Raw genomic sequence first — 20,461 nt, forward strand, 5'->3', positions numbered from 1 at the left:
TTTGGGTCCGAACCGCGGTTCGTTTGCGTCATCAAGCCAGCAGCTGTTTACCCCATTGCTTAGTAACGACAGCGCTGGAGAAGGCGGCAAATGCATAACATTGCTCTCTGCACTTTTATATATTTACGTTTTTGAACCGTTCGTTTTGTTTACAAAGCTTCGGTACATAACGGCACTTACGTCTGTCTTACGGATGTACTGCAAATGCTCTAAAGAATGCTGAAGGTGAACATAAATGAAAAATACAGCTTTCTGTTTGCAGCACGTCAGTCACGCTCATCAGGAAAGTGTTTGAAGCACACACACAAACACACATTTTTATCAAATAATACATCATTAATAGTGGTTCACTTCCACGATTTTGTACGATTGCGTTCATATCAGCAGTAAACCGTACCAGAGTTCACTTGAACCGTACCCCAGACCACCCCTTTTAAACCGTAACCCAGACCACCCTTTTAAGCGGACTCGGGTACGATTCGCGGGTGCGCACCCGAGTTCGGAAGACAGCGTCTACATCATCCAAAAGAACCGAACTCTGACATCAATCGAACCCGGGTGCGCCCCAAAAGTGCTAGTGTGAAAGCACCCTAAGTGTCCTTTTTTGGAAAGACATCTAAATTTATCTTGAAAAAAGCTTGCAGAAAATATAGATTTTTTGAGAATCTATATTTAATCACCCTTTAATCTTTTGGTTTACTTTGCTGGATATAGCAAATGATGACAAAATAAATATTTGAAACAAGATAAATGGTCTATGCTTAATTTCACACACACACACACACACACACACACACACACACACACATATTTGTCATTAGCACACTATAATCTACTGTTGCGCTGTGGGTATGAACTCTGAACTGTCCCGTCTGCGCACCAGTGCTGATCTCTGTAATCCGTGGCTCAGGCCGAACTGAACCGGTCTGTGTCTCGGCTTACACAGGTTCGATCCTCCCGCGAGCAGCTTTAGCAGCTCCTGACCTCAGATCCTCACAAAGCCCTGCGGGAACGCCAGCAGATTAAACACTGATCCCAGGTCAGGCTGCCTGAGCTCAGAACCAGTTCACTCCGACGTATAAATCATCGTGAGTCACGCCATGCATATTCATACAGAAAACATTTGGTGCTGATCGCAGGTTCACAATTCATTTAAACGTCTCGTCTATGCAGGTGAGATGAATACATACAGATCGCGAGGAGATTTGTGATGCAGATGAGCCGTTTAAAGGATTCGGGAGGTAAACATATTAGCAGAACATTAGAAACGAATGTAAAACTGAGAGCTTGATCCGACACGACACAAGTGAGACGATTTAAATAGAAATGATTGCTTTATGAGCCGCCATACAAAATAAAATAAAAACGAATAACTAATGCAGACGAGAGAGAGAGAGAGAGAAAACAATTTTCCATGTGGATCATGAAGACCTTAAAATAAATAAATAGCCTAAAAAATAATAAATACTACAACTACTAATTATTATTATTATTATTATTATTATTTAGCAGCATTTAATCTAAATAAAAATGTATTTTCTATGAATAAATAAATTAATTAATTAATTAATACATAAAACAGAACTACAGAGAAAATCTCTCACCAAGAAATGTCTTAATTCACTTCAAAACAAAATAAATATATTAATATTATTATTGATTATTAATACTAATAATCATAATGTATAAATATATAAAATATTGACAATTATTATTATTATTATTATTATTATTGTTGTATAATATGGCTACTACTACTACTACTATAAATATTTTATTTATGTATGTATTTATTTTTATTTGTTATTTATTTACAATTATAGGTTCACATTACACTTACAAGAGTGTGTTTTTCACATACTGTAGCAGTGGAAAAGTGCTTAAATGTCACGAAAATAATATGACAATACAAGACATCTTAACGGCCCTAAAAATAGGCTGTATATATGCTCTTATGTTATTATTTATGTCATTTCCAGACAGTCCTCCTGACAGCTTCACCCTCACATTTTCAGCAGCACAGTGTTTAGTGTATGTCGGACATACAGGACTGAATCATCATCATCATCATCATCATACACAGCAGAGGAGAAGAAGAAGAAACCAGAAAAGCCAACAACTCCTGAAATATAAACGTGTGTGTTTCACATTCTGCTCTCGCTCGTTCTTAGATGGTCCTTCTCATACATACAAATGACTTCCAGCCTGCATTACAACTCTGTCTGTGTGTGTGTGTGTGTGTGTGTGTGTGTCGCTGATCAATCTGATAGTTATTAAAGGAAGAAAACTCATTTTGTGTTTTTAATATAAGTTCTAATTTTAAAGCACATATTGCATGCGGCTTTCATGTTGTGCATATAGACATGAGCTTGACTCATATTGCACTTTTTCAAAGACGTACTGAGGAAAAATAAGAAGTAAACAGTAGTAGAAAATTCATATTGTGTTTTTAATACATGCTCTCTATTTTATCCAGCTTTGATTTTGTGCATTTAGATCCCAGACCGACCCATAATGTCCCTTTCAACAGACTCCTTTAGTCTGTGCAGTCTGTCTGTGTGTGTGTGTGTGTGTGTGTGTGTGTGTGTGTTTGATCCTGGCAGACAGACAGCACTAAAAAAAGAAGTGGATAGTCTGTGTGTCCATCTCTCGTACAGCATCATCACACTGGGCTCAAGGAAGGTCACGTTCATCTTTAAAACATCTCATTCTGTTAAACACTGATTCTCCATTAAAGACCATTAAGTAACGACCCATCAGGCAGAAACCAACTGCCACGTGCCAAACCACAGCAGTCAGAGTCTCCGACAGGAAAAACAATGAAAATCGAGCAATGTGTTGAGGAGAAATGAGCTGCTGCTCTTCTAAGTGTTCAGACTGACTAGCAACACAGAACACCCTAGCAACCACATAGCAACAAGCTTAACACCCTAGCAACTGCATAGCAACAGCCTGCATAAAAAAAATCAAGAAATTATGAAAATTAGAAATGATCACTGTCTTCATTCAAACAGACACATAAGCAAACTATTTAACATCTACTCAGCTAGTAAAATAAATCTAGAAAACAAGCTCCAAACACGGTGAGACAGTGATGCAATGCTTCGTTTCTCCAAATCTGATGAAGAAACAAACTCATCCTGATCTTGGATGACCTGAGGGTGAGTAAATATTCTTAACTTAATTTTTGGGTGAACTGTTCCTTTAAGATAAAAGAAACTAATTTGATATGTGAAAGTCTTTGAAATATATTTGTATGCATGGAGTTAAAAACCATTATTTATTTGCCGATTTATACATTTGCTTATTGATATGGAATGATATTTCCATTTGAAATTTGGCATACATGTTACACACGGAAAAGAAAATGAAAACACAAATGCACAATTTGTAATTGTAATTTTGTCATAAATTATGCGTCCACAAACTGGAAATGCAATTGCAAATATAATTTACAATTCCTTTTGAATATTGTAAATATCGTATATCGTAAATATCAATCCATAACTTGAACTTGAATGATGTAAAGTACAGTAGGAGCTCTTACTCTCACAGTAAGACGGCGTTTAGGCAACTATAAACACACAAAGCAGCTCTCAGTATCACTAAATGATATGTTTAACAGTTAATAATGTATGGTACTGAACAGCAGCAGCACATAAAACAAGACACTAAAGTGCTGCTGCGCTCTCGAGTGTCGACGAAGGTTTTAAACATATCCACAAATGCAAAAACGATAAAATAATTTGGTCATTTAAGTATCCACTAATGACAGACTGTATGAATGATCTGAAAACTGTGTGTTTTGGAAACTCATTTTACATCTCATCAGCCTCTCTTCACATTATGACATGGTTTTAAATTGCTATTCATTAAGATACAATCATATTTAAGATATGTCAGTGAATCAAGCTTTTTATATATATATATATTAGAACTCAAATAATTAGAACTAAAACATGCATATTGGGTTGGCAGTGTTTGAGACATTATTGGCCACTCAGTGTTTCTGTGCACAAAACACTAACAATAATGAGTTTAAAGATTTAGAAAACGCTAAAAGTGATTCAAAAGTAAAATGTTTTAGTCTATTTAACAGCATCAACTTAGACTTTACACACTGTATCTAATGGAAGCCGTTGTGCTCATGAATATTAATCATGCTACCATATTCACCCAAAGTGATTTGCTGAAATTAAAATGCGGACAGTGAAAGGTGAGCACTAGCCAATGGGATTACAGCTCAAAAAAATGCAGAAAGTGAGAATTCCAAAAAAAAAAAAAAGTAGGGGTAAAAAAAATTAAGTCATTTCTAAAAGTAACTAGTGAAACACAACACCTTTATTTAAGCACAAAAATGGCTGCAATCTATTTGTGCATTAACTTACAGAAACCAAATGACTTCGATGTATTTATGGCTTAGCATCATATATATTGTGTGCATTTAAAGGAGATGTTCATAAATGATCTTTTGCGTGCATATGTGAACTGAACCACATGTGAACCGATTCATGCATTTATTGAAGGTTTTAATGCTGCTTTAATTAGTTCAATGCTAATGCGAGCTTTAATCACATTGTCAGAAGTCTGAGTCAAAGAGACCATTGAAAATGTAATTCTGAGTATTTGCAAAAAGCTGGTCAAGCTTTTTCCCACAAGGTACTGTACAGTAAGGAATTACTTTATTAATGCCAGCAGTGCCTGCACTGAGTTCCTTTATATAACACATATACTAAACACAGTGGCATTTCAAAGTGCTTTACAGGCAAAATATGAAGAAAGAAAAAATAAAGTTATGCAGAAGTCAAAGAAATACTCACACAATGTTCTTGTATGGATCCAAACAGAGAGATTATGAATAATCTTTACGCAGCTCTTTTCCATACATTGACTGCATGTATGTCAGTCACCAAAAAGGACCAAAATAGCACCATCAAATATCATTAAAGTACCAAAGCAGTATTTTACAATACTACTCAAGACTTGAGTTCAGCATGATTTGGTCTCTGCAGTTCATTTAATGTTCATGTTGTGTTCTGGTCTTTTTGACCCGAAGAGGATTTTCTTTTTCCCATTAATATTTTGCAATGGACTTTTGCTCACAAGTTTTTGCAGTTTTTAAAATTGTTTTTTTCCCCCACCTTGATCCACTTGTGTTGTCCTCAGTCAAAAATGGCCAATTTACAAAAAGTTGCTTATAAATGTATTGTTATGTTGAATTATTACCAAATCTTTCATTCAATCTTTTAATCTACTTGTTTTCGTTCAATTAGCACAGGTTGTGTATTATTATTATTATTATTATTATTATTATTATTATTATTATTATTATCATAATTATTATTATCATAATTAGTATTATTTTATATGGAGAATGATTGATCGTAGGCCTCATTGCTCTGAATTATGCATCTCAGTTTTAGAGTGAATATTGCCAAAAATATCCACAAATAATGTTTTTTTTTAGTTAAAAAAAGAAATACAAAACCAGTGCTAACTGAAAGAAAACAAACTGACAAAAAGACCGAATCCAAGATTTGGTAATAATATAGCATAACGGGAAATTATTGCAATTTTTAAAAGGCTGGTCATTTTTGAACACCAAATTAGGTAAAGGATTTTCAGCGCAGCACAAGCAATATAATTGCTTGGGAAAAGAGCAGCAAACACATTTTTCAAAATGTATCCTTTTGCAATCCTTGTAGGACAGAAAGCCCTATGGGTTTAGGACAACATCATTTGCTCAAGATTGCAATTTCCTTTTGAGCAGCTATTTAAGTGCAACAGAAAACAAATTCATTTGCATATTGAAGTTTATAAGTGCATTTACATTTATGCATTTAGCAGACTCTTTTATTGACTTATCAATAATGCTTGCCTTATATAATGCCACGTTCTGTTCTGTTCATTGTTTTGTATAATACTATTCCCATATTCTCAATAATAACCTTTTGTGTAAATTGTAAAGGAAGGCTTCAGTGGGCATACAGACTGAGAAATATACAGAATAACCCTGTAATTTTCATCCAGACGGGCCGCAGCTCTCCAAACGCATGAACATCTCTTTCCTTCAGAACAACAGCGGCTCAGTTTGTTGCGGGCCGTTTATTGATCGTGAAAGGGCATCAATAGTTTAAACATCAAACCTATTTCTCCTCAGAAAAACATACTCTGTACCCGAGCTTTGGTTTCTGAACACAGCGCTAGGAATCTATTCTTAACGCGGGATCAGGTCGGGTATCGATCCATCACTGTTATTAATAAGTCAAACTCTGCGCCGGAGCACGAAACAAAAATAATCAAACTCTCTGCGCTTCTCGGCTCTCAGTGGAAATGCACTGCTCTTCCCGTCCACAACGACTGTATCTTCTGTGCACATCATCTACTGACAAGCGAAAGCAAATCATCAAATTCTTAGCATCAGGAATAATAGACCAAAGCTTTTCTGATTGGTATGTACGAGATGTTTTCTGACAAACATAGCACGTACAAAGTATCAATAAAAAGTTCATATTTGTGCAATGTAGTCTGAAGCTCTAGTCTGAAAACACATCACTGAGTCAAAAAGACGAAGCGTCTGGAGCAGCGGCCATGATCTCTGACATCTGAACACACTCGCCTCACACATCACATTCAACACACACTTCATCAAGTCTGACGGGTCAAGACAGCTGTTGCTCAACAATCGTCAAGTGCATGCTGGGAAGGCTGACGGTCACATGACCTGACAGGGTGCAGAAGCAGCAGCAGAGCTCAAGCAAAGAGCTGCAGGCGACTGCTGATCTGAGAGCAGCTGTGCTTCTCAAGCCTGCATTTCTGTACAACACTGAATTAATTCTAACCTACAGCTTAGAATGTGACCTAAAACTAGTTTATTCAAAAGATAATAAGCACAGATGCTCTCGTTGATGCAAAAACACAGAGTTATGGGTAATAATGAGGCAGTGAACAAAATTAGATCTTCACCTAATATTAAAATGTGTAGTTGACCGATAATTTGCCTTTGAAACTGTGAAAAAGAAGTGCGCTTAATTGTGTTGAATGTGTACTTCAAATCTTAAGTGTATTTTAATAAACTGTACTTGCAGATAATATAATGATAATGAAATAAAGGCCACTTAAGTGACTTAAAGAGAGACACATTCATGACTTTCACTTAAGTACACTTTTAAAAAGTGACCTTTGTAATAATGTCAAAGTTTTACTTTAAAGTACATTGCATCATTGTTTTAATAATATGTTGTTGTGCTTTAAATAAGCACACATATTGTGTTGTGTTGATTAACATGCTAAAGCACTTTTAACTCATGCAATATTATGTTTAAAGTTAATAGATTTTAAAAGAACAAAACTGAAAGTATATTTAAATGAATATATTTAAATGCATGATATACAATTTCAATATAATTAACATTAAGCCACTTAAGTGACTTAAAGAGAGACACTTTCATGACTTTCACTTAAGTACACTTTTAAAAAGTGACCTTTGTAATAATGTCAAATTTTTACTTTAAAGTACATTATATCATTGTTTTAATAATCTTTTGTTGTGCTTTAAATAAGCACACTTATTGTGTTGTGTTGATTAACATGCTAAAGCACTTTTAACTCGTGCAATATTACGTTTAAAGTTAATAGACTTTAAAAGAACAAAATTGAAACTATATTTAAATGAATATATTTAAATGCATGATATACAATTTCAATAGAATTAACATTAAGCCACTTAAGTGACTTAAAGAGAGACACTTTCATGACTTTCACTTAAGTACACTTTTAAAAAGTGACCTTTGTAATAATGTCAAATTTTTACTTTAAAGTACATTATATCATTGTTTTAATAATCTTTTGTTGTGCTTTAAATAAGCACACTTATTGTGTTGTGTTGATTAACATGCTAAAGCACTTTTAACTCGTGCAATATTACGTTTAAAGTTAATAGATTTTAAAAGAACACAATTTAAACTATATTTAAATGAATATATTTAAATGCATGATATACAATTTCAATAGAATTAACATTAAAAGTATAATGTACTTTAAAGTAAAAATTTGACATTATTACAAACGTCACTTTTTAAAAGTGTACTTAAGTGAAAGTCATGAAAGTGTCTCTCTTTAAGTCACTTAAGTGGCTTAATGTTAATTATATTGAAATTGTATATCATGCATTTAAATATATTCATTTAAATATAGTTTCAGTTTTGTTCTTTTAAAATCTATTAACTTTAAACATAATATTGCATGAGTTAAAAGTGCTTTAGCATGTTAATCAACACAACACAATATGTGTGCTTATTTAAAGCACAACAACATATTATTAAAACAATGATGCAATGTACTTTAAAGTAAAACTTTGACATTATTACAAAGGTCACTTTTTAAAAGTGTACTTAAGTGAAAGTCATGAATGTGTCTCTCTTTAAGTCACTTAAGTGGCCTTTATTTCATTATCATTATATTATCTGCAAGTACAGTTTATTAAAATACACTTAAGATTTGAAGTACACATTCAACACAATTAAGCGCACTTCTTTTTCACAGTTTCAAAGGCAAATTATCGGTCAACTACACATTTTAATATTAGGTGAAGATCTAATTTTGTTCACTGCCTCATTATTACCCATAACTCTGTGTTTTTGCATCAACGAGAGCATCTGTGCTTATTATCTTTTGAATAAACTAGTTTTAGGTCACATTCTAAGCTGTAGGTTAGAATTAATTCAGTGTTGTACAGAAATGCAGGCTTGAGAAGCACAGCTGCTCTCAGATCAGCAGTCGCCTGCAGCTCTTTGCTTGAGCTCTGCTGCTGCTTCTGCACCCTGTCAGGTCATGTGACCGTCAGCCTTCCCAGCATGCACTTGACGATTGTTGAGCAACAGCTGTCTTGACCCGTCAGACTTGATGAAGTGTGTGTTGAATGTGATGTGTGAGGCGAGTGTGTTCAGATGTCAGAGATCATGGCCGCTGCTCCAGACGCTTCGTCTTTTTGACTCAGTGATGTGTTTTCAGACTAGAGCTTCAGACTACATTGCACAAATATGAACTTTTTATTGATACTTTGTACGTGCTATGTTTGTCAGAAAACATCTCGTACATACCAATCAGAAAAGCTTTGGTCTATTATTCCTGATGCTAAGAATTTGATGATTTGCTTTCGCTTGTCAGTAGATGATGTGCACAGAAGATACAGTCGTTGTGGACGGGAAGAGCAGTGCATTTCCACTGAGAGCCGAGAAGCGCAGAGAGTTTGATTATTTTTGTTTCGTGCTCCGGCGCAGAGTTTGACTTATTAATAACAGTGATGGATCGATACCCGACCTGACAATAGGTGTGCTTATTTAAAGCACAACAAAAGATTATTAAAACAATGACATTGCGTCTGAGAGTAACGCAATTTCAATTCTCTGTGTGATATCAATGACTTGATCAATGACTTGATATCATTGTTTTAATAATATTTTGTTGTGCTTTAAATAAGCACACCTATTGTGTTGTGTTGATTAACATGCTAAAGCACTTTTAACTCGTGCAATATTACGTTTAAAGTTAATAGATTTTAAAAGAACAAAACTGAAACTATATTTAAATGAATATATTTAAATGCATGATATACAATTTCAATAGAATTAACATTAAAGCACATTTTAGTTGATCATAAATGCGTGTCAGTACATTAACCATATTTCAAATACAATAGTAATTATGAAATTACATATAAAGATGTACTTAAGTCCTACTTGAGTGGGTCAAAAGCACTCAGCTAATTGCATTTTACATAAAATTAAACTATAATACATTTTAATTTAATTGCAATTAACAGTTCACACTTAAGTATGTTCTTTTAAAGCATATTATTTCCACAATGAAAGCATGCTTAAGTGCACTTCTTTTCACAAGCGTGTTTCTGTGACCGTAAGGCTGCGTTCGCTCACGGAAGCGTTTAAGAGCGAGTGGATTATTATGGGTAATTTGCAAAGGTGGAGGTTAAATTTGCTCAAGGCCTCAAATGACAACAACAGGACCTCACAAAAACACAAGGAACATGAGCTGGGGTGCGAATGAAGAGAAAAGCATGAGACGTGAGGATGAATGCGGCGTAAATATAAAGAGGAAAATACCTGGACAAAATATCGACACGAACGCTCCCTTTTCTGCAGCTGAAAACCCAAAGAAAACCAACCGTGTTAGTATCAAGCAGAAAATTCGACACTCTCGAGGTCTTTCACATCGAACACAATGAAGCGTCTATTCAAGCAAATAATCGAACTGAACAAAAGCAGTAGTTGGTGCAAGGCTAATGCACCTTCAGTCCTGTATCTATAATTCAATGTTTTATTTAATTATTGCACAGAATACAGACTCTGTGTTGATGTGCCAGTGAATCTACAAAGCGAACGCTGGTCTCCGTTCTGAAGAGCTCCACAGGAATCCATAGCTTCTATTGAAAACTGGAAGGACATTAAATGTTAAAAGCAACCATCAAACAACAAAATGCAGGTAAAAATGAACACAGAAAAGTACATTGGGTGGTCTTTTCACAGACATTTCTGTGTCGAGTCGAGGAGTTTCTGAGCTGGATACTGCTGGTTTGTTAGATCAATGGTTGGTTAAAGTCGACACCAAATGACGTTTGCAACACTTCTTACTTCCATACACTCTCAGGAAATCAGGTACAAAAGCTGTCACTGCAGCGGCACCCATTCAAAAGTACACATTTGTACCTTACTTACCTCTAAAGGATGCATATTAGTACCTGAAGTGTACATAATAGTACTTCGATAGTACATACTGGTTCCTTTTGAAAAGGTGCCGTCCTAGTTTTTCTTTTTCTTTTTTTTTTCTGAGAATGGCATTTCAGAGGGATTTAGTTTTGCATTCTGGTCATTTAGTTCACAATTCTGTTTTTTATAATGGTTTCTACAGTATTTATGCAACTTCACAGTCGACAGATCAGGTACTGATTGAGTTTTTATGATGTCAAAAAGGTTTAATTTTAGTTTTCAAATAATATTGTTTGTGGCTTTAATGGTCATAGTGAAAGATACTATGGATCATTTACCTCAGAGCTTGAAAATAAATGGAAAAGGAAGAACGTTCAAATTGAGTTGAGTCATCGAGTATGGGTTTTGAATAATAATAATAATATCTATTAATTTTTATGAATTTGATTATGTACTGGTTGTGATTTGTGAGTGATTTTATCACGTTATCACGTTGTGTACAGAATCTTATCATATCGCATCTGGTTATGACAGTGTTACTGTTTTTATTGTTTTTTTGCTGTTTTTGTAATTTCTTAGGATTCTATTATTTTCTATCTTTCTCTTTGTTTTCAAGTTCAAAAATAAAGTGGTTATGTAACATACATTTCTGTTCAGAAGTTTGGGGTCAGAAAGAATTTATTCATTTTTTTTTATTTTATGCAGCAACTTTTGAACTTTCCATTCATCTGTGAATCCTGAAAAATAAAATGTATCACGGTTTCCACAAACAATATTCATCAGCACAACTGTTTTCAACATTGATAATAATCAGATATGTAGCAAATCAGTATATTAGAATGATTTCTGAAGGATCATGTGACACTGAAGACTGGAGTAATGATGCTGAAAATTCAGCTTTGATCACAAAAATAAATTACATTTTAACAGATATTCACATAGAAACTTGCTATTTTAAATTGTAATAATATTTTAAAATTTTACTATTTTTACTGTATTTTTGATCAAATAAATGCAGCCTTGGTGAGCAGAAGTGCGAGGGAAGGGAACAGATAAAAATAAATAGCATGCAGGTCTGTCTCTGCTGGTGCCTGAATGTTAATGTGGCTTGATTCCGGCTGACAGCAGCCATCTTTAGATCACATTACTTTCACTCTTTAGCGGCTCTTCAGGTAAACTATCTTGATCTTGCAGTCAAAGGTTTTATTCGACTAGTTGAGCATGTCGAATGTGTTGCTGACTGCATCTTTACCAACAATTATGATGCTTTGGGAATCAAGCGAGTGATGTCCAGTTAGCATTTTGGAAATAAAAATGTTATATCTTTGCATTAGAACCAAATAATGAGTCAACAATTTGCTATTTTGACCATAGGCAATGGTATAATCATTGTCTATGGTCGAAATAGCAAATTGTTGACAGTTAGTGTTGGGGAAATTTACTTTTAAAAGTAATGCATTACAATATCGTGTTACTCCATAAAAAAGTAACTAATTACGTTACTTAGTTACTTTTTATGGAGAGTAATGCGTAATCTCACCAACCCCAAACTTTTGAACAGTAGTACATAAAAACATTTTTAGCCAGAATTTCCAATAAAAATATTAATTATTCACCACTGACACAATCTATTTCACTAATGCCAACACGCGCAGCCTCACCCGTGATGTTTGTACATTTAGTCAGAGCGAGGGGGTTTAATCTGGTTTAGGCGTCTCGGAGGACCGGACTTCAGTCTGACAGCTTCTGATCGTGGTTATGATTGTGTAGAAACTCTTCTCGTCACCACATGAGTAAAGAGCAGCGAGGTGGGTGTGTGTGTGAAATGTTTGTCTAGAGTAATTTGTGCTTATTAGTACGGTTGAACTGGATCATCGAAGGTCAGAAGCAAAGACATTGGTTAATAGAATGGGATTAAATACATAAAGGATATTTGTGTTGTTTAACATTTAATTATTGCAGGTTTGCGTCATATTCTGAGTTGCGTTATTTTTATTCATTTTGAGGAATACTGAATCTGTGGTTTTTTGGAGGTTTTGTGTGAGTGAGATGAATTAATGCATATTCATATTTATTTTAGAACTACAGTAACATCTTCTGATTTCTCTCAGCATGGGGACAGGAGAGTTGTCAATCAATAAATTGAAAAAAAAAGTAACTTGCGTTACTTATTTGAAAAAGTAACTCAGATATTCTCTTGTAAATTAAAAATGAATGCGTTACTTTACTAGTTACTTGAAAAAAGTAATCTGATTACGTAACTCGCATTACTTGTAACACTGCACAGCAACAGTTATATGTCATTTTGATCAGTTTTGTTATTGTTAACGAAAACTAAAATGAAAACTAAAATGTTTACGGTAACTGAATTAAAGCTGAAATGAAATAAAATAAAAATATTAGATGTAAAACATAAAAAGCAAAAGTTATAAAAGTTGCTTTAGCAACTAACTGAAATAATTAAGTAAAAGTTGAAATACAAAAATTACTAAAACTACAACTGAAATAAAAATAAATTGACTCCAAATAGAATTAAATTAAAATTAAATTAAAATGAAAACTGGAAATATAAAAATAAAAGCATATTCAAAATTGTAATACACACTATAATCATTTATAAATAATGCTAAAACAATATTGATTTCAACACTGAAAAGCTATTAGGATGTAATTAAAATTTGCATGTAATGAATATTTGCATGCAATTAAAACTTAAACTTAATCAAAAATTAGAAATGTTGCCTTAGTAACTAAACAAAATAAGTTGAAGTTGAAGTAAATTACTAAAAAATTAACTGAAATAAAAATAAATTAACACTAAATAGAAATGTTAAAAAACTAATACAAATTACAACTAAAATTAAAACTTTAAAACGAAAATGAAAACACAACATATAAAAATACAAGCCAATTCAAGATATTAATTCATACTTACTGTATATAAATAATAAATAATACTATAAGTATATAAATAATAAATATAATAAGTATATAATAGAAGTATATAAATAATACTAAAATAATAGATTAGTTGCATGAAGTTGCATGTGCAAAAATTAAACCAAAAAAAAAAAAGAAAGAAAAATATAGATTTTGCCTTGGCAACTAAATTAAATAAATTGAAGTACTAAATTACTACAACTTAAACTGAAATAAAAATATACTAACGCTAAACAGGAAATAAAAAAAATGACAATCATATAACAAAACTACTAAAACTTTAACTAAAATTAAAATGAAACTGAAAGTATTCAAAAAGCTAATTAAAAAAAATATATTAATAAACACTATAATAGTATATAAATAATACTAAAATAACGCTGATTTCATTCCTGAAAAGGATAGATAAGAATAGTTGTTTGTAATTAAAACTGCACAGTTTCACACACTATTTGTTTGTGCTTTGTATTTTATTATTAGAGCATTATACGTCTCAGGTGTATTTTCATGATGACTATTTGGTTGCTAGAAAGAAACCAAATGTAGCACATTTCCCTCATTCATGAGGATGAGCTGAAGATGTAGACGCCTCACACAGAGCTGATCTGTTTTACATCAGTGATCCCTGTACTGAGTCTGAAGCTCGAATCACCAGCTGGGAAATTCAAAGGCAGATTGAGTTTAAAATGACCGCTTCGATTAATTAGCATGAAGAGTGTGACGGCCTCATCAGAAAGTGTGAGCGTGACGCGCGCTGATGGCTGATGACTGCGGCGGTGGAAAAGTGAAGTTTGCAGAATTGTGGGTGGAAACGAAGTGTGAATTTCGCAGAAGACGCGTGGAAACAGGTGTTTGTGCTGCACGCTCGGGCGTCCCGATCTGAAAAATGACACTCTTAAAAGCCAAGTTAATTAATTTTGAGCTCAGACAGTACAGTCACCAGAAGAACTTAGATGATGGGTTTGATTAAACTGATACATGTTTACTTTGAGCGCAGTGTAAGCCTTGGATGAAAGTGACTGCTGAACACGTACATTTTAATTAGGAACATTTTACTCCACAGAAACCAGAGGCAGTGCTGTGAATGTGTGTTGTCAGGATCCAACATTTACTTGCTAATAGTGGATGAATTGAGAGCATTTTCTGAGCAGCAATAAAACTGGACTTTGGATTGTTATTGAATGGTTTATTAAATGGCTTGAATCAATAAAATTAAATTAAATGAATAAAATAAAAATAAATAAATATACATAAAGTTGTGCACTTCGATTACACAAGCGAGTGTCATTCTATCATCATTCATCTAAAGGGTGTTTAAAATTATACTTAACAATCTTTGAAATTAAATATATGTTCAGGGTTGTCACATTTTAAATAATCGCATGATATAAAGATAAAGTAAATTAATAACATCCAGCATCCAAGATTAAAACTTGCAAAACAAGATTTGATCAATAGTTTACTTTTGTAAATGCATGAATTGAGAAAAATTGTCCAGCAATATTTATACTGTATTTTTGACCGGTAATGAATATTAGCATTTGTATTAAATTATTATTATTATTATTACTACTATTATTATTATTATGTTTGGATAACTAACTAACTAATTAACTTACTAAATATTGATATTTGAATTAATCATCTTTAAAAAAAAAAATCTTTAAATTTAAGTGATTTGCTGATTAAATAAATTAATAACATTGAGTATCCAAAATGAAAACTTGGAAGATCACCAAATGTGAAAATTACATTATTTTTATTCAATGGTTTGGATCAAAAACAAACAAATAAACAAACAACCAAAAATAATGCATAAAAAGCTATAACAAAAAATGTGGTAATTGAAACTAAGCTGAAATAAAATATTTTAAATATTTTTAAGCACATAACAAAATTACCAAGACTTAAAATTAAATTAAAATAAAACTGAAAAGGTCAAATATAAAAGCTAATTCAATATATAAATAATATCTCACTGAATTAATCAACAGCCTAAATGTTGCAGTTCCTAACAAAGTTATTGGCCAACTATTTTATTTACTCTCCAAAGCCAAGTTTTACTGGCACTCGGTTTCTTGTATTGTTCATTTTAGACCCTGTGTGTATTATTAATACACACAAACACACACACATACACTCACACACAACATCTGAATGAACTGTTTTTGTTCTCTGAGTGTCTGAAGACAAACTACACGCAGGTCTGGAGAAAACAGCGTCAAAGCGAAGCTCTTTAACTCCGCGGAAACTTTAATAACGCTGGCGATTATTCATGCCGCATAATGTCCTCAGAGCGATAGGAGTCTCAGGACGGCGAGAGTTTCTCTTCACCCAAGTTAAACCTATTTTTAAACAGACCGCTGACTGCGGGGAGAAACACATTGGATCATTCATCCTGACAAACACGGACATCATTAAAAAAACACCCACTGCTCTCCTCCTCTTGCTGCTCTCCATACCGACTGCATCAAAGAGCACGCTTTATCTGCCTCGCGCTTCCCGTCCGTTTCTCTTCTGGTGAAGTCAAACATAATAATAATAAAATAATAATAATAATAAGTAGGGCTGTCGATTTAATGCAATAATATAGTGTGATTAATTACTGAAAACCCTGCCCCACCCAAACATATTATACCCAGTCTATTATCTTACATTGATGCAGTTGCTGATGAACACGATGCAGGATGACTTACTGTGTGATGTAGCCTATGAATGCAGTTATATGCCCTGAAATTCAAGATATGAGGGCAGAAAATGCCCCTGTGTGAGTTTTTGTCTTATATTCATATCATATGATATAGTTTAGCAATATCATACGAGCAAGAGAGCTGTTTTCCCCGAATATTTGTACAATTGCAGATGTGATATTGATTTGATAGTTCAATAAACATGAAGTTAATATTGTGTTACATTTTAGACAAAGTATTGTCTGTTTTTGTGCAATCTCGCCAACGAAAATGGTTCCAAACAAAGCCATAGCAGAACCGTTGCAGGTCTCAGAGCAAAAAGCATTTTTTAACTAAATGAATCCGATGTTTTGAACAAATCAAGTGAGCGAATGATTCAATGACTCATTCATAAAGACATGCACTTGCTTCGTTTCTGACTGAATCAGCCGACTGAACAAATCGAGTGAGTCAATGATTCAATGACTCATTCATATAGGCAGTCACTTGCTTCGTTTCTGACTGAATCAGCCGACTGAACAAATCGAGTGAGTCAATGATTCAATGACTCATTCATATAGGCAGTCACTTGCTTCGTTTCTGACTGAATCAGCCGACTGAACAAATCGAGTGAGTCAATGATTCAGTGACTCATTCATATAGACAGTCACTTGCTTCGTTTCTGACTGAATCAGCTGTTTAAACAAATCGAGTGAGTCAATGATTCAGTGACTCATTCATAAAGACCGCCGCCACCTACTGGCACTTTTTAATTTCATTGACAAAAAATAATTTCATATTTTAATATTCTTTTTTTAATAAACCCATTAATACCCATTTATTATTATTTATGCAATGTTGAATCCAAACATTGTATTCTAAAGCTGCTTTTATGTAATGTCTACTAATGCTTTTCTCATCTAACACAATAACAACTTTAAATGATATTTTGGGGGGTAATTTCTCGGACCAAATTGATGTGTGATTAATGTGCGATTAGTTTGATTAATCAATCGGAACATTATTTAATTAATTAGATCAATTTTAATCTCTTGACAGCCTTAATAATAAGTGATGATTAGCTGCTCCAAACCACTGTCAGACTTATCACATGTAAACTCATGCGTCATGTGTCCACTGCAGTCCAGATACGTCAGACTGGTTTGCCTCATAAACAGCGTTTGGTTTTCTGCCTCAGGCGACACGTCCACCAACTTTTTGATGCGTATCGAATGTAAAAATGCCACAAAATCCACATGCTCCAACCTGATTGGCACAGTTTCCATTAGGTAAAAATAGGGTTGTGTACCATTAACATCTGGAGAAACTGAGCAACCATTTTATTGAAAGGCAGTATGATGCGGTATGAATGATTTCAGATCACAAAATGCAACTATGTAATCGCTCGGCTCTAATCTGCTAAACACGACTTGAAGACATTAAGATTTTCAAAGCTGCTCTGAAACAGTATTGTGTAAAGCGCTATACTAATGCATTTGACTTGACATTTATTGACTGATATTATAGTGTTGTATGACAGATGCAGTACCTTGTTGAGGCTCCGAGCAGCGCTGTCCTTTCCCCCGGGGGTGAGATTCCTGAGCTGGACGTCCAGCAGGTCGATCAGGTGACCCATGGCCCGGACGGTGTAGGTACACAGCTGATCACAAACAGGAGTTATTATCAACCAACAAACTGCTTAGTTCCAGCTCTCTCTGTTACACTTGCATAAGATAATGTTTAACATAAAAAAAACATGTATTTAAAAAAAAAGATGCAAAATATCAAATCAGTTGATAATTTTTTTTTTTTATCTGGTTCATTTACACCAAACCTCTGAATGAAGTGCTTGAGTAAAGCGATTATTCTGCAGGTGTGTGTTTGTGTTGACGACGGTCAGCAGAACTGAAGGTGTTGGAATAGATGTTAATGTTCATGCAGCTCAAACAGCAGAGCGTGACGATAAACAACACCAAGGTCATCATGGGTTTGAATCCCAGTCAATGCATGGATGACAATATGAATGGGAGTTAGTTAGTTATTAATATCAGCTTTAAAATGGTAAATTTACAGTCAATTCTACCATAAAGATACAAAGTTTGTAGTGTTTTTTTTCTCCATAGTTTAGGTGGAGTAGTGATGCTACTGTACTCCACCAGCACTTATATATATATATATATATTTTTTTTTTTTTACCAGGTAAAACGCTAAAACATGACAGTCAAAAAATAAATAAATAAATAAAACCAGAAATGGACTTTAAGGGTCAGTGCTCCGGCTTTTGTGACTATTATGTGTAGCTTTTTATAATAAACTGAACACCTGTTTATCATTTCTTATGTAAATATCCTTTATTCTTTTTTTTTTTTTAATGCCACAAAAAGCATGAAAAACACATATAAACCATATTCTATCTTAATTGCATATTTATTAGCTTCATGTTTCATCTGTATTAGTCATGTATAGAGACAGAATGCAGAAGTTTACCGTCATCGGAGCTGGAAATTATGATCATGCAACACTGACTGATGGATCTGCAGAGAATCGTCTCTCTGTGAGTCATTAAGAAATTATGATTCTATCTAAAGAAATATGAGGTAAATATGTGAATACATATTTCTCCAAATGTGCGCACTATTAGACTAAACATATGTTTGCATTTTAAGCTATTTCTATGATCAGAAATAAATGGGAGCAAACGCGAGTGAATATGTGCAGTGTCTCGTTAACCTATTGGAAATATCAGTAACTACCAACTGATTTTGCATGAGTTTGCATTCCCGACAGAAATTATTACTGTCATTGTAACCAAGTATTATCATAAATACTGATGGTGGTCAAATATCAAAGTTCCACTGTGGTTTGTTATTTATTTTAAAGCAAAAAAAGGAAAACTTTTCAAAGCATCCACACAAACACACACACACACACACACACACACACACACACACATATATATATATATATATATATATATATATAATATTACATTTAATTTTATTTCAGCTTTATTTCAATGACAGAAAATTATTTGTAATAGTTTTAGTCATGTCCAACAAGAGAAGGTTGCACACATAATGTTCTTAAAAAAATGCTTTATTCAGAGGCCAAAAAGTGCAAAGAAGTGCAATGGCAAAACATTACTGATTCACAAAAAAAAGTGAAAAAAAGTGGAGCATGATCAGTACAAAGGCAATAGGCAAAACGAAAAAGCAAAACATATAGAAAAAAGTGCAAAGAAAAAACATTACAAATCCTAAAAAGTGAAAAAAAGTGCCACAAGCTCAGTGCAAAGGCAAACCAGTACTGATTCACAAAAAAACCTGCAGCACGCTCAGCGTAAAGACAATAGGCAAAAAAAACAAAAAAACTGGTAAACATTTATTTAAAAAGTACAAAGAGAAAACGTTACTGATTCACAAAGAAGTGCAATATGCTCAGTGTAAAGGCAAAACTTCACCAATTCACAAAATAGTGCAAAATAAAAAAAGTGCATCATGCTCAGTGCAAAGGCGAAATGTAATATGAATAAAAGTAATTGGTAATTTTTTATGTGTGCGAGCTTCTCCTGTCGTTGGAATTGTAGGTTATAATTTTTGAGCTGACGAAACAAAGTATTTTCCATTTGCAAACTTCTTCAGCATTTGGTGTGGACATTTCACAACTTTCTTGCCGGTCTTTAATACAAGTTTCAGTTAACAATAACAACACTGGCTTGGACCAATCAAATGACAGCTCCAACTGTTGAATAATTTGTCAAAATGAGGCTAAATGTACATTATCCCATGCATATGTTTGATTGTGTGTTTCCCAAACCTTCTGGTTGATGATGTTGACCCATGTGGAGGTGCAGTTGCTGAGGTCGGGCCCCTGCTGGTCCCAGAGTCCCTCGGGCCCCTGACAGGTGAACACAGCCGTCCCTGCACACAGAAAACAGCCGTTACTGTGTGTTCATATCACACCGCAAACACACACACACACATCAACGTCCTTCACTGCTGCTTCCACAGATGACGAGAAACGCTTTCAAATGTCTGTGATCATAAAAGAATGTGTAATTACTTCCTCTAATGGAGATAAAATCACTGCAGTGTGTGTGTGTGTGTGTGTGTGTGTGTGTGTGTGTGT

At 33.9% G+C, this 20,461-nt stretch overlaps 1 protein-coding gene across 1 annotated transcript in view; it reads right to left on the minus strand.

The window, feature by feature from the left end:
- LOC107676693 (adhesion G protein-coupled receptor L3-like) overlaps positions 1–20,461 on the minus strand; it is a 298,216-nt gene that overhangs the window by 62,695 nt on the left and 215,060 nt on the right. Inside the window, exons 8-10 of the mRNA XM_016471337.1 lie at positions 20,150–20,253; positions 17,883–17,993; positions 10,122–10,160 (exon numbers count right to left, since the gene is read on the minus strand). Of these exons, the coding sequence (XP_016326823.1) occupies positions 10,122–10,160; positions 17,883–17,993; positions 20,150–20,253 (254 nt within the window). The remainder of the gene's footprint in view (positions 1–10,121; positions 10,161–17,882; positions 17,994–20,149; positions 20,254–20,461) is intronic.

The sequence above is a fragment of the Sinocyclocheilus anshuiensis genome, unplaced genomic scaffold (assembly GCF_001515605.1).
Source record: "Sinocyclocheilus anshuiensis isolate Anshui unplaced genomic scaffold, SAMN03320099.WGS_v1.1 scaffold2539, whole genome shotgun sequence".
Taxonomy (NCBI): Eukaryota; Metazoa; Chordata; class Actinopteri; order Cypriniformes; family Cyprinidae; genus Sinocyclocheilus; species Sinocyclocheilus anshuiensis.